This window comes from Anas acuta, chromosome 4 (assembly GCF_963932015.1).
Source record: "Anas acuta chromosome 4, bAnaAcu1.1, whole genome shotgun sequence".
NCBI classification, from domain to species: domain Eukaryota; kingdom Metazoa; phylum Chordata; class Aves; order Anseriformes; family Anatidae; genus Anas; species Anas acuta.
In genome coordinates, this window is record NC_088982.1 from 44334945 (window position 1) to 44349555 (window position 14611).

At 38.8% G+C, this 14611-nt stretch overlaps 1 protein-coding gene across 3 annotated transcripts in view; it reads right to left on the minus strand.

The window, feature by feature from the left end:
- The window catches only part of FBXW7 (F-box and WD repeat domain containing 7), a 164454-nt gene that overhangs the window by 69313 nt on the left and 80530 nt on the right, over window positions 1–14611 (minus strand). Inside the window, exon 1 of one of the 3 annotated variants that reach the window (XM_068680963.1) lies at window positions 7827–8161. The exons of the other annotated variants lie outside the window; for them this stretch is intronic. Coding sequence (XP_068537064.1) covers window positions 7827–7973 — 147 coding nt within the window. The 5' untranslated portion in view covers window positions 7974–8161. Of the gene's footprint in view, window positions 1–7826; window positions 8162–14611 lie in introns of those variants that run through there. 3 annotated transcript variants of the gene reach the window in all.

Consider the following 14611-nt stretch of genomic DNA (forward strand, 5'->3'; position numbering starts at 1 on the left):
CTATTTTTCAACCTTCAAATAAAATTCTATCTTGTATATGAAAAGCAATGCAGCTTATACAAGCTTAATAAATGATCTGAAATGCAGCGTGGATTACAAATTACAACACAAAACACTTGCTGTCTTTGCCATATTGTTACACCATTCCCTGAAAAAACATTTCCTTATCTCACAAAGAACTTTAACAGATAAGCATTTACCAAGTATTTGTTCCATTCATAGTAAGTATAAAATCAGTTGGGTTAATAAAGCTTTGCTAAACTCAGTTTATAAGGAAAGATAATACACAGAAATATGTATTTCGACTTTCAGTAATACTTATGCATTTTAACTCAATCTTCTTCTTTCCTCCCTTTATCAATCAGTTTAGAGCCTATGGATTTGGTGATTTTGGAATACCCTAGAATACGATCTACAAAAGAAACGAAAAACAAAAGAATTTTACAATGATTTGCCTATTAATTTGAAATGTTACAGTAGTCACAATGTTATTAAAAATCAGATTTTGTGCATCATCTTGCACAGAATCAAATTTTCTTACAACATGCACAGCCAGCACTTGCATTCCGCAAATCCACGTTAAAAATGTTGTACATGGTTTGCAATTCCCAACTGAAGTTTTAAGATTTATCACCCTACCTCATAGACTGCATGTTCTACTACCAAAATCACATCCACTTGACAGGTAACTAGAAGTTTTTCTCAAGTGTGATCAAACCACACGTGTTCTACAGCCACCTCAATCTTCTTACCAAGAAGCCTTGTAACCCAACCAGTTACTCAGAAAATATTTTCAGGACACGATAGATCAAAAGTACAGACTTCTTTGACTAAAAGTCAAAGGGAAAAGTCACAGCAGCTGCAGTGCTGCTTTACTGCTTTTTCAAGCAACTGAGTAACCTTAAAAAATACCTGAATACAGTTTTGAAAGGTGCTACTCTTGCCCCTTTTCAGCATTATCCCTATGCAAAATTACACACAATGATTTTAACATGAAACGAAGACTAATAAGGGTACCAGGAGTGCAGATGGAGTGAAAATTGAAGAGGAAAAAAGGGCCTGCTTTTAACAGAGGACAGATTTCAATGAGAAACTGTGGGGGGAAAAGCAGAATTAGGTCTAAAACTGGAAGGAGGATGATTGAGATAGAGCAAACCAAGGTGTAAAGCAGAGTTTTGAAGAAAAACACAAGCTGAGCAATGAAACTATGAAGGGGGTAGGCTCCTTGGTCTGATGAGTGGAACTATTATAAGCAGCAAAACCATCGCTCTCTGCCAGTGACAGTCTGTCACATAAGAAGCAATAACCAATTGGTGTGCTAGGCAGCAGAGACCTGTGAGGGAGATGCTAATGCTACAGCCCGGCCTCTGCCTCGCCTGGGTGTCATTCCCCTTTGGTTTGGTTGGACTTCCACTCAACAGCTGGGAAATATCAGAACAAAGAAGGCCGGTTAAAATTTATTTGCCTTCTTTCTGTTTCTGCATAACGAGTCAGTCCTGCACAATGACCCTTTCCCATACCTGAACAGCTATGTGCAGGAAATTACAAGGGCTTCGCTTGCTGTAGGAAGACAAGAAGTGTTTACTTAGAAATATAAGGGAGTCAATAAAAAGAAAACGGAGATTCATGGTTAAGGTGATTAGGTTTCAAAGCAATAAATGAAGTATTTAATTATACATTTCATAACTTTCCCTCAGGTATATCAATCAACGAAGAGGCAGCTGGGTCAGTTTATGGCATCGCTGCTGTCTCCTGTTCCTTCTTTTCTTCTGCTGGCTGTGGTAGCCTCCATAGCTTGACACCATAAAACAGACCGACTTTAAGAAGGTAAAGAGCTTTCACAAAGGCAATCCAGCATGTTTCAATAGCTCAGCTTTAATAACAATAAAGCTTTTTAAAGACATCTAAACAACCGGGCACAAAAGAATAAAATTGCCCAGTCAAGCCTCATTCTGACACCTCCTGAATTTAAGTGACTGACTTCAGCATCTTCCTAACATGCTTTTAGCATAGGCACCTGCACATCAGTCTAAGTAACATTGCTCACTGCACGAAAAATAGAAGTTTTAAGCACATCAAAACCACACACACACAAAAAAAACCACTTTCTCTTCATGTTAAATACAAATGAGTTTCTTACTGCTGCTTTTATCTTGGCCAGAAATAAGTAGTACAATTTAAATATAAAAGCATTTCTCAGAGACAGTACGGTGACAGAGGATCACTGAATATTCTGAAAAAAAACAGTCTCTGGGAGTGTTGCAGTGAAGATTAAAAAAATAAGAACAGGCAAGTTTTCAGAGATTGCCCAAGTATTTTTGACCCAGTACAGCAGGTTAGACTAGATGTGCGCATTCTAGCTAGCAATTTACTTTTTCCCCCCATGAGACAGGAGGAGCAGCTGTTTGAACAGCAAACCAAATGCTCCCTCCTACAAATGGCTATCTTAAGCCCAGAGCTTCTGTAGCACCCCACAGAGGTAGACAGGAGCATGCTTCTGCATGCATGTAGTTCTGACAGAGCCATAAACACTGGCTACCAACTGACTGCCTCCATAGATAAAAAAGAAAAAAGGTGGACAGTGGGGTGGCTTAGTGCACCTCCCGTAAGCACAGCCTGGGAGTCCCTGGGGAGCCTCAGCTAAGCCTGGCCAAACCACCCCAAATTAACCACAGCTACCTTGAGTTAGCCAGGGAATTGAGGACCTGCCTAGTGTTTTTCCAGTTCTGTGATTCCTGTTTTGTTTCCTCTCAAGTACAGAACTGAGTCAACTGTTTAGCAAGCCCAATGAAGGAGATAATTGAAGAAAGAACAAAAAAAGAAAAGGGGGGGGGGGGGAGAAGACAACTGCCACTGCTCCACATTGAGCAAATAAGCAACAGACTGCTTCTCCTCAGGGCTAGCACCTCACTCAGGAAGTACTTCAATTCCCCTTGTGAAAAGGGATGAAAGGCATAGGAAAAGAAGCTTCAGAGTGAAGATACTGCATTTACTTTTTTTTTTTTTTTTAATAGGAAGTAGTTCATTATTCAAGATTATTAACATTCTAAAGTAAGTTTCCCTGTAGTCAGTGTTAAACAAGACTTAGGTTTGCCCCTTTCTCTAACTTTTCAGCATTCCTTTCATTCCACTAAAAAAATATAAGTTATACTTTTAACAGAATGAGAAATAAAAGCTCTGTATGAATGGCTTTTCTGGGAATATTTTACTTACAGAGCAATGGACATCCTCCCTTATGAGAAACAACCTTAGGGGACAAGAACAAACTTCTCATAGATATCAGCTGATCAGTCCATGATCCGTGCTTCCATCAGGGTGACAAATTCTGACACAAACACAGAGAGTGAAGTAAAGGCTAAATCAGCTTTGAGAGAATAACTTGTGACAGCCACTTAAAAAAACTTCTTGCCACCAGCAGCCACAATGCTGGTTACCTGCCACAAAGCCCAGAAGCAAGGAGTCTCCTGCAGAAGGCACAGGCACGTGGGAATGCTCTTATTTGTCCAATAGCAGACACATACTCATTTCTCCTTAATGCTCTTCTGATGGTCTCTTCTTAACAAATGGTAAGGAATTACAGGGAAGGAACACTTTGTTCACTTGGGCTTAAAGAGAAAAATAGTTTAGTTGGTTTTCATTTTATTCAGGACCTGATCCAAAGCCAGCTGAAATGCAGAGAAGTACTTTCCCTAGTTAAGATGGGAGGACACAGCATTTCCCAGAGGACTAGATAGTTTTTGGTTCATTAAGTAACTTCTTGCTGTGATCTATGAAATAACATGTTTTACTCCAGCAAGAAATACAGTTTGTTGCAGAAAATGTCAGGATTAGATTTTCCTGAAACACTGAAAGGACTGTGTGGCTGAAGTGCTGGCACAAGCAGTTACTTTGATTTGACTAACGACAAAAAGGGTGGTTTTGGTTGTTTTAATACAGAAATGAAGGGACAAATCACCAAGTCCAAATGAGTGAAGATGTTTGCACATAAGGCACATCAGTGTTTGAAACAACTACGTGCATACAAATCAAGCAGAGGCAGGAAAATGAAGTGGCATCTCACTCCAAATGCTCTACTGCAGTAACAAGTCGACCCGTACAGTGTGCCACGCATAAAACCAGTAGATGCTTTTACATACAAAACTGTCTACAAGCTGGCAAATAAATCAATCTTCAAATGCTTTATCTTTGTTCACCTCATGTACAAGTACATCTGACAAAGGGAAGCATTTCACTAATGAACTGAGTTGATGAATTGCCTGAATTTTGTCAGATACATTTTAAGGGTGAAACAGAAAAACTATTCTCACGAAATGGCACGGTATAAATGAATCTCTGCTGTTTCCGAGAGCAGGGCCATTGGAAATGGATACATTTATTACCTCAGCTTTTCCAGTTTAGAATACCGCAGGGTGCACACTGAAACTCCTTTGCAACAATTCAGCTCTACTTTAAGCCGCTTGAAATAGAGAAATGCTGCAAGTGCAAAAGGCATTTTCACAAATTCTTCGGCTTATTACTGCTTCTCAAAAAATGTATATTCAATATGGTGAAATTGTTATATAGCAAGTTTTAACAGTAACAAGTACTGGAATTTTCAAGAGGAAATGTGGAAATTAAAGAGGGAAGCAATCTGTTTTTAAAGTACAGCTTCTGAATCTGGTAAGAATTAGAACAGTTAGAAAGGAGAAATACTTCCATCATTAGTGGTTTAAGAACAGCCTATGGGGAAAAATCATACAGTTAATTTACAGACCAATGCATAACAAACTGAAAGCATTTACTATGATAGAGAAAATAGAGCACTTGCTTTTGAACATACGTGACATGCATGACTGTCTCCTAAGTATGTTCAGTGATCAGCTGCAGTTCGAGCTAAGTGACATATGATATCTGAAGTGTGTACTAGTTAAAGGGCTTCACTGCTCCTTCACAATATACAGCAAAGTCCACTTCAGTGCCTACAAAAGATACGTTAACAGCTAAAGAGGACCATAGCTGTGTTTATGTTTGACGATCCAGCATCAATGCTTTCAGCAACATTTTGAAGGCATGCACGTATTTATCATGCGAGTACAGTGCTTCTAGAGCTATGCACAAAGCTATTCTCAAGAGCTACACAAAGAATGCTAAGTAATACTATTTTTAACTGGATTCCGATTAGGGGTATTGCAGGCAAGTGTTTTAACTACATGAGCAAACTGACAAAATGCATAGGGGCAAACTGTTAAGTCCTGTGACCATTTATAGTACCCTTCTTGATAGAAGCCCAATATAACTAATGCAGAGGATGCAGAAGCTATGGGTTGTCAGCTCCCCTAACGGAAGTAGTTTTATTTCCAGGGATCACAGTACACATTTTAAAGATGTTTTGCTCGGTTTAATACACGATGAAGTAGGAGAAGGAATGAGTTCAAACAAGGAGAAGGTCGATAATGTTTAAGCCCTGTCAGTGTTTGAACAGCCCAGTCATACACTTACCAGAGAGCAGTCAGTATTGGTATTGACACATTGCCTGCTCATAACTTAGAAGCAAACCCTAGCCAATGTTTTAAAGTATATCAACTTGAGGTCTGAACATTCAATGCTGAATAATTCAATGCATCACTTCTTAAATGAAGAGTGTAAATTAAAAAAAAGAGTTGCACACCAGAGGAGTTCTGACACAATCTTCAATTTTACTTGAAAATACTTCTTTGGTTTTAGCTACATTTAATAAAACGATATATTTGTGTAACAAAAGCATCGATCCTCCCATCTGTTGATACCAAACTGGGTTTTATTTTTGGATATGTAGAAATGAAAACGCAGACCTTTTATGCAGCCAACGCATGCTACCATGGAAGGAACCCAATATGGTGATCGCTGAGAGCTCTACGCAGGCTTTGAATACGTTGCAAGGCACGAGAGTAATGGTGGAGCCTCTCATCTTTTCCACTACCAGCTGCCATCAGACTGAGAACTAGTAGTTTCAGAAGACAAGTAAAACTTAAATTGAAGGTAAAATACATGCTTGCAGCATTTATTAATTTCCAGCTTAATCCTAAAGATAAAAGTAGATGCTGAACAACTTCTTAGGACTCTTATAAACCTAAAACATCCAACTCATGAAACTGACTGCTCAAACATGATTTAGGACAGGACAACTGAGAGACCGTGATCATTTTATAACAATGGAATTTCTTCAGAGAACTGCTTTTTAAATCGTCTTTTCATATTTGCAATAAGCTAATGCGTAGCCACACTGCTCACTACAGAAAATACATACGCAAGATTAGCATTTCCATGCTGACAGCATAACTTTTTAATATTCCCATTACTTCTTTAAAATAAGACTTGTGTGGAACATCCACTAAACTCATGGAAAAAATTTTATTCTATGTTGCTTCTATGCTTTATCAGAGACAAAGGAACTAGAACTATCAAAATGTATTCCGAATGCTTAGTTTCAGGCAAACCATTCTCAAAGCACACCAAAAATTTGAAAACGCCTATTAAGAGATGATTACTTTATCAATTTCAACCTTGTGAAATGTTCCTATTCGCCATCCAGTGAACACACAAGTAGTATTGAATTTCAGAAAAACATTATTTTTTGTGAAATGCAACCATATGACAGAGCACTGTATATACACGTCCTAATATTTGCACTGCTGCAGGTTGATATGACACTGCTAGCCCTCAATACATACCATGTATCTTTTACATACAAGAAATGTTCTCAGATACTCAAAGCAACACAGTAAGGAGAAATCAACCTTTCAAGGGCAATCTTGTCAAATTTAAATGTCATCTATGATTTAACTACGTAAATTCACTAAAAAGGGGTATTTAGACATTCAAGGGAAGTCAGCACATTTGCAAAAGCTGAACCAGATTTTAAAACTTGGCATCAATAAATGGAGTTAATATTTACTCAGTAGCAACAGAAAACTTCATAGTGCGGGGAATATTCATTACGATGAATAAATTTATTTATAGTTCTATTGAAAAAAGTTCCAAAAAGTAATAAAGACAAAAAATTAATTTGACTTTAGAGAGCATGAGCTCAGCAATATGTAAATCACGTAACAGAATCATGATATAAGTTGATTTGCAGCTTTTTTAAGGAATTTTATATTAGGTACTGGAGAGAACAAAACTTAAAATACTTTTTTCTCCCCCTCATATTTTGTGTTTTAAGAGCCACATTATCCATATAGTTCCTGAAGCTGTAGCATAAGACCCGTGATAGTCTGTCAGGCTGGGATTGTCTATATATAAACTATATCGCAACCTCCACATAGTAACATGCTATTTTTATTTTCTGTAACAGCAAAAAATTTTTATCTCCACTACTGAGTTACTACAGTATTAAAACCGTATTTTAAGAATTATTACTAAAAACATTTAAATATTAAATGAGTTTAAGATCTCTGAATTCTCTACTTTAGTACCCAACTGTGCCAGTGCAATTCAGAACTGCACTCAGTGATTGCCTGCAACTAAAATCCTACAGCACCTAAAACAGCAAATAAGAGTGAAGTACAAATTTAAAAATGCACTTCTTTTTATATATTTTTTTTTCATCTACATGGTTTGCACCTATAAAATAATCTCCGACGTGTCCCTGTAAATGAGTAATATCTACAACAAACATATTTGGATTTTAATTAAAATGAAGCAGAAAAAAAAATGTTGAGATAAGTGACCCAAGGGCTCTTCTGTGGCACCCCGAGACAATACGCTGTACAGATAACTATTTCTTCATGGGACGAATGCACCATGACAAAGCACTAAACCACAAGCAAAGTGATCAAAATTCAGGTTTTAAAGAATTTTACACTTACCCGCCTACGGCAGAAGGGCAAGCCCTGGGCAATGATGCTGATGCTAAATATCTTCATCACAGTTTGGTGTGGTAGAGGCTCTTTGGTACTTTTAAGATCAACAGGAACCAAGCCATGGTTTATGGCAGTTTTCCCAGGTTTGGACATTTTACTGTTCTTACTCTGTCAAGTCTACTAATAATGCATGAACATTGCTAAAAAACCTTTGCTCCTAAAGTTGCATGTTTTCCTTCAAAAACGGGTTTCAAAGTGGCGATCCAGCTCCCCACAGCCTTCTGCCTTTGTCTCTCAACCTTCTCCTGCCAAGTGTCCTGACCTGTCTGCTGCTCAGTGAAGTGCGAGCTATCCTAGTATAGACAGGAATCGCACGACGGAGGGGCAGGCAGACTGCTCCTGCCAGTCACACAGCTGGTGGACCTCCCCTGCCATGTCAGGAGAACCCTTCTCTGAAAAGGGATCCGGAGATTAAAAACCAAGGAGAAAATCATGTAACTGCCACGAGCTTTCAGTGCCACAGACGTTAACGCATGTGCTTTAAAGGAAGAATTTTTACTTTATTTTAAATTGGTTTATTTTATGAGCTGGTGATGTCCTTTCAGAGAAAGAATTTAAGGAGACTCCAGCCTTCACACTGTAATGGTGTTACCCCAGGACCAGCCACACCGCTTTCCAGGCAGGCTTCTTCTGGAGACTTTCAATAAAAACTTGACAGCTAGTGACTCAAAAGTTACCCAGGCTTTGCTGTTTCTCACCTCCGCAATCACAATGTATTGCTAAGTCTGGAAGTTTAAAAATGAAATGAAAGAAAAAGTAGGAAAAAATTGGAGTCCCCCAAAGTGAAGATACTGGCTTGAAATGTGTTTTTATATTGTTGGTTTTTTTTGGAAATCAGAAGTAAGACTACAGTTTTCTTCCTAGCCCTCCTTACTGACGTACAGGCAGCCCAGCCTGCACCCCCTTGCTCCCTGCTGCTGTGGGGGCTTTGGCTCTAGGCACCGGTGGCATTGAAGCGTTCTCCCTTTTTCTGGCGGGTTTGCATGCAGGCCCCTTCCATCACACTGGTGGAAAGGAGAAGGGCACAGTCCCTTCTCCGTGAGGAGTGTGGGAAGAGTCACCTTGAGTTTCCCAGCTAGTTTTCCTTCGCCCCCCTTCCTGCAGGAAGGTTGTTCCCTGAAGGAGATGGAGAGAGGCTGCTCTCAGCAACAACCCCAGCTGAGTGCCATTTTCTGAAATAAGTTGTTACTCCACCAAAGCACGCTAAAACAGCCGTGTCTTATTACTCAGATTACCTGCAATTAGTTTACTTCAATTTTAAATCATTTTTTGGTACAAATTAGCTTCCCTACAATGCTGTTAGGTTCCCACAACCCTATTCAACCCCTATACTTAAACGCGGTTCTTAAAAATGTATTCAAATTTTGAAAACCTTTTTGAGCAAAACTAAGTAGAAAGAGACAAAAGCCTGTGAAAATGTCTTATGAAATTACTGATAAAAGATGCAGAAAGCCATCAAAGCCCTTGTACGAACTGAGCCAGTATAGCCCAAAACAGAGTGAATAAATGACCATTAAGAAATCTTGCGTGTCCCTTTATGCACAACCCGGCAAAGATAATTAACTGTATAATTATGTAAGGGCAAAAGAGGGAGTGTAGTAATGCTTTAATGCTTGAAGCACAACACTGTAACTTGACAAAAGACAGCATTAAAATATGCCTGTATTAGCATCTCCACTTAGCTCTTTGTTTCCCCTTCAAAAAAGCCAACCTGTCATCATGTTTCACTTGCATATAAAGGGCCTCCCCGACTACACATTTACTTGTTGAATACTTTTTTTAAAAAAAAAAAAAAACAAAACACAAAAACCCAAAATGTTTCACTCAGTGTATATACATTTCAGCAACCATTTACTTATAAGAAAATGCCTCTTAGAGAACTTTAAATTTCTTTACAGATGATGCATGTGGAAATGCTGGGGTAGAATGCTGGATGGCACAGTGTTTTCATCCACCTATTTTTCTTTACTACTATTCCATTCAAATACCATTCCAAAGCAAGCTTTAGATTTAGATTTTCTTCTAAAAAGACCTCCTCTGTTTCTTTCTTTATACTTCATCCTATAAACACCAAAAATCAGTTTATCATTAGCTTACACTTAGCAGCGGTATCATCAGATCATCCTTTATAGCTTCATTCTGAAGGACTTGGTACTTTATACAAGTATTAGACTTTAACTTGGCTAGAAGACTTTGGAAAGGTGTCTTAGGATTTCAGTTTCACTCAGACAAGGAAGCCTTACTGAAATACTCCAAAGAGGGCGCAAACATGGCGTTTTATTTCTGCCTTGAAAGATTGAACAGAGGAAAACCAAGCAACTCACACTTCTCTATTGAAATATCTTTCAAAATAAAGCAATAAATCAAAGTTTTCAATTTCTGAGGTACCAGTTGCTGTCTCAATTGTTCCAGCAAAGTGGGAAGTTTACCAAAATGTATTTCTATTAATGTAATTTAATATTTAAATAGTGGGTATGTAACGTGACAAGATGAGACACAGTATTTATCAAACGCACAAAGCAAGCCTCAGATTCTAGTTTAAGGAATACATAATTTCATTTAATCACATACAGAAATACATGCATGTGTGCTATGAAAAACTGCTGAAAAACTGTTTTAAGAGACTGTCTCATTGCGCAATTGCTGAGAGGAAGATCAGACAGCGTGGCAGATCGTTCTATTTTAATACCAGCCACTATCAGTTGGTATCAGAGCCTAGTAGCATACCAGTGTACAGTCTTACTCCTCCTTTTACATCAGCTCGTAACCAATGTGGAGAACAGGGACACGACTCGGTCCGTTTACAGTTCTGCATGCAGTCGGGGAGCCAGGCATTCTCCCAGCTCCACTCGTGGCGCAAGGCTCCTGTCACAGATCATTCTCGTTCCTCTCCCGACAGAGCTCTGATTATCAGACCTCACTTTGCTGTGTGGTTTGAGGTAAGAGTGCCAGCTTATGTCAGTTTTTCCTCAGTAACTTCCAAACATTCACAAACAGATATTCTAAAGTAAATCCATGGGGACACGCTTCTAGCTGAAAAAAAAAGTACCATGTTCACTTTCAGAGTTGCCTACTTACTAAGTGGATAAAGCCAAAGCAGAATAAGGATTACTTTTTTGTCATATGCGAAGTGACTACACTAAATTTTACACTCTACCACACCAAAAGGAACAGCTTCAGTTTTTGTCTCTGCCCACTCCACTTACCCCCTCTTTTTTTGGCATCATCAAAATGCAGACCAGATATTGTCAGCCCATTTTTGCTCCCATGCATCATCATTCCTTTTCAGCCTTAAATGCATGACACATTACTGATTGTAGGTATTAATTGTCTTACAGTAATGTTCAAGGGCCCCAAGCTATGCTGGGCAGCTATAAACGTTTAATCAGTGAGAGTCCTTAGCCTGAAAATACAACACAGCCTAATTTAAGCAGTAAGAGGAAGACAAAAATGGAGAGGGTTGGCTATTTAGAAGTGTTAGGAATATATTGCACATATTATATATAATTTATTTTTGTATTCATTACACATATACTTCTCATTTAAGCTCTAACTGTAAAGTTTAAAGAATAGCTCTGTTGCTTTTATCTTTAAAAGCTTTTTCTTTAAATATTATACAGAGAGAATGTATAAACTAGACAAACGTGAAACTACAGAAATTTGAGCCTCCCTGCTTTGTAATACATGTTTCTAGCATCCTGTTTCTCAGCAAATTGGGACTGATTTCCAATGATGCTCTTTTTAAGTGCCTACCCATTGTCATGTCAGAAAACATATTACTTTATTTAGATGCATAAAAGTGCCTGAAAACTTGCGTTTGAAAATACTAGTTTGAGATTGCTATGGACAGTTAACTATAAGCTTAATAAGGCAGAAGACTCGTCTTTCTTTTTGTGGGTCCAGTGAGGGGACACCTCTGTAAAGTGAAAGCATGCAGTAAGCACCAGTAACTTCTGAAGTAATTAAACATGAACCTTTAGCAGAGGTTTTTAGGAAATGTTTACCAGAAATAAAATGTTGTGAAACTCCCTTGCTTGTTCAGAACACTTGACTGTGGGAGGCTTTAAGGCATAGCTGTAATAATTTATCACAGCAGCAAAAAGCAGCTTACTCACAAACTTCACAAAATCTTCTCCTAGAGCCCACAATTGTTTTGGATACTAATCCTGCTGAAAGACTACGTGAACTTATGACATTTTAATGTGGTGATGCAACAATTCAAGACCTGCAGAGGCCTAAATTAAATATTTCCAAGTATAGAAAGACTGAAAGGCAGAAAGCAGAATCCCAGGCACTCTTTCAACGGTTCTTAACGTTGGTGAACAGCTGCCCTCAAATGGATAAAGCGGAGCACTGCAACGTTTCTAAAGTCACCTTCTCCAAATAATGTGCAGATACTGAAAAATGCAGTAGCACTTAGATTATACACATGCCTTATTGCTCTCCTAATGTTCATGCCGGTCCCTATCCATGTGTAGAAAGAGTACCAACCCTTTTGTGAGCAAAGCAAACTACACTAGTAACTATTCTTGAACGGTGACTGTGGTCCCAAGCTTCTTTCTGTGAAGGACTTCTAATACCAGTACACAAATAGTTCCCAGTTGATACACTGCACGAGCCTGCTTTGTGCAGGCAAATGAATAAGCTGCATAGAAACAAGGCACTGCTGTACCAAACCAGCCCAAATATACTAGTGGCACTGCACCAAAAAAAAAAATTTGCTCTCAAGAGTCTCTCTATCATATCCCAATTTACTTGGTACAAAAATCTGTGTGTAAAAATATAATGACCCAGAACCCTGAAGAGAATATGCAGGGAATTGATAGAGGGATCATTTTGATCTCTCAAGATCAGAATTACCTAAAAAATATAGAAAAGAGAAAGAGGTCAGCTGGAGAACCCAGCAGCAAAAGGAGAAGAGCAGCATTTCCTGCTCGCAGCTGGAAAGCAGAGATCACCAAACTGTCTAGTTCCTCACCAACCAGATTATCAGTCCCTTTCAGTAACTCATTTTGCATATTAACTTATGCCCCGCTGAAATACAGATTCATCCTCCTTTACCAGCAAGGACATTCCCCCTGCCCTCCAAAGTAGAGACTCAGATCCACTGTGAACTGATACTAAATTAACGCATTACCACAGATCAGCTGAGAAGAGATTATCCATGCATGAGTGTGAACCCTTTCAAACATGATAAAAATGTACTAGCTGCGAACTGAAGCTTGGAATTAAAGTGAATTTAATGTACTATTTTAATTCTACATTTGCTGCAAACAAAAGAAAACTGTGACAGGCAGCTGCAGTTCACCTGATGCGCAAGCACAGCACATCAAGCTGAAGAAACTCGAGAATACCTCTGAATCCTGCGGGCAGCTACTAATGAGAAAAAACACAACACAAGCAAACTGGCAAGAGACCCAGAGTCAAAAGCAAATCTACTATTCCCCTTTTTCAAACTTTTTAAGTTGAAGAAATAAAGCACTGGAACAATGAAGTGGTCAAATGTTCCAGCAGAACATCACACAAATCTCCAGCCCTGTTCAATTACTCTGCTCCAGACTCTCCTTCAGTTTCTGGTGCTATTTTTCTATGTTTTCTTTTTGTCCTTTTATTCCTGTTCCTCAGCTACTGATTCTAGCCCAGCGGTGTCCATGAGCTATGCAATACCTTCTCTCCTTTGCCTTTTACACCTAATGAAAGAGTAAGATAGAGCCCTTATCACCTTCATTTTTTCAGGCTGAACTATGACGTTGTGTACTGACACCTAGATGGATAGTACTTCGCGGAAGGCTGAAAAGAAAGCACAGGAATGGAGAAACTTGGTTCCTATGTTCCCTTTTATACAATGTCCAACTATTACAAAAAGCTGTTTTGAAAACTCTTACAGGAAAAAAAGCATTTCATGAACTTAAATCTCTCAACTTTCTCTCAAGAGACCGACGACAGCATCCCCGTTTCAGCTACAGGTTATTCAACACACTAGAAGTCAGTGAAGAAAGAAGTGATACAACCTGTAAATTAGTTGACTTCACACTGACAAAGTCACTAGCACTTAGGTGCAGTGTTAGTTTAACAGCTATTTTCTTTAAGAAGTGGTTTCCACCTCCCTTCCTTGCTCTGGCCACTTGATTCCAAACTTCCTTAAGCTGGCTGCAGCACTTCTCGCGCTTTGCTCTGAAATGACTTCAATAAGCAGGATGCCAGAAAACCCTCAGCTTTCATTGTCACTTAGTAAATTTTACATTAGCTTGGCAAATGTAAGCAGCTCATAAAGCAGCCAGATGCATGATAATGCAAACACAAATGGCAAAAGTGTATGGAAGTGGTGAGCAAGTACACAAGACATGAACCCTTCAGCAACATCAAGCTATCAGGTCCCCTCTCCTTTCTCTTGGATCCCTGAGCATGAAACACTGGCCCTGAATAGCTATCACCAATGAAAAGCTTCCTGAGCATCTCAACAAACAAAATTTATTATCAAGAGAAAGGGAAGGGAACACACTGCTATAGGTCTGCCCTCAGTCCACATGTTGTTAGTGCAGAAGAGGATTTGACAGAAGTAGGAGGAGACCATTTGCACAAGGAAGCTTTTTGTCAGGTCACATTAAGTATTTATGAGAAAGAGAGAGACTTTCTAGTAAATTGCATATTGGCATGACAATATGTCAATACTAATGATACTATCGTGTCATTAAGACATATACTTAACCATATACATTTTTAAATAGTTC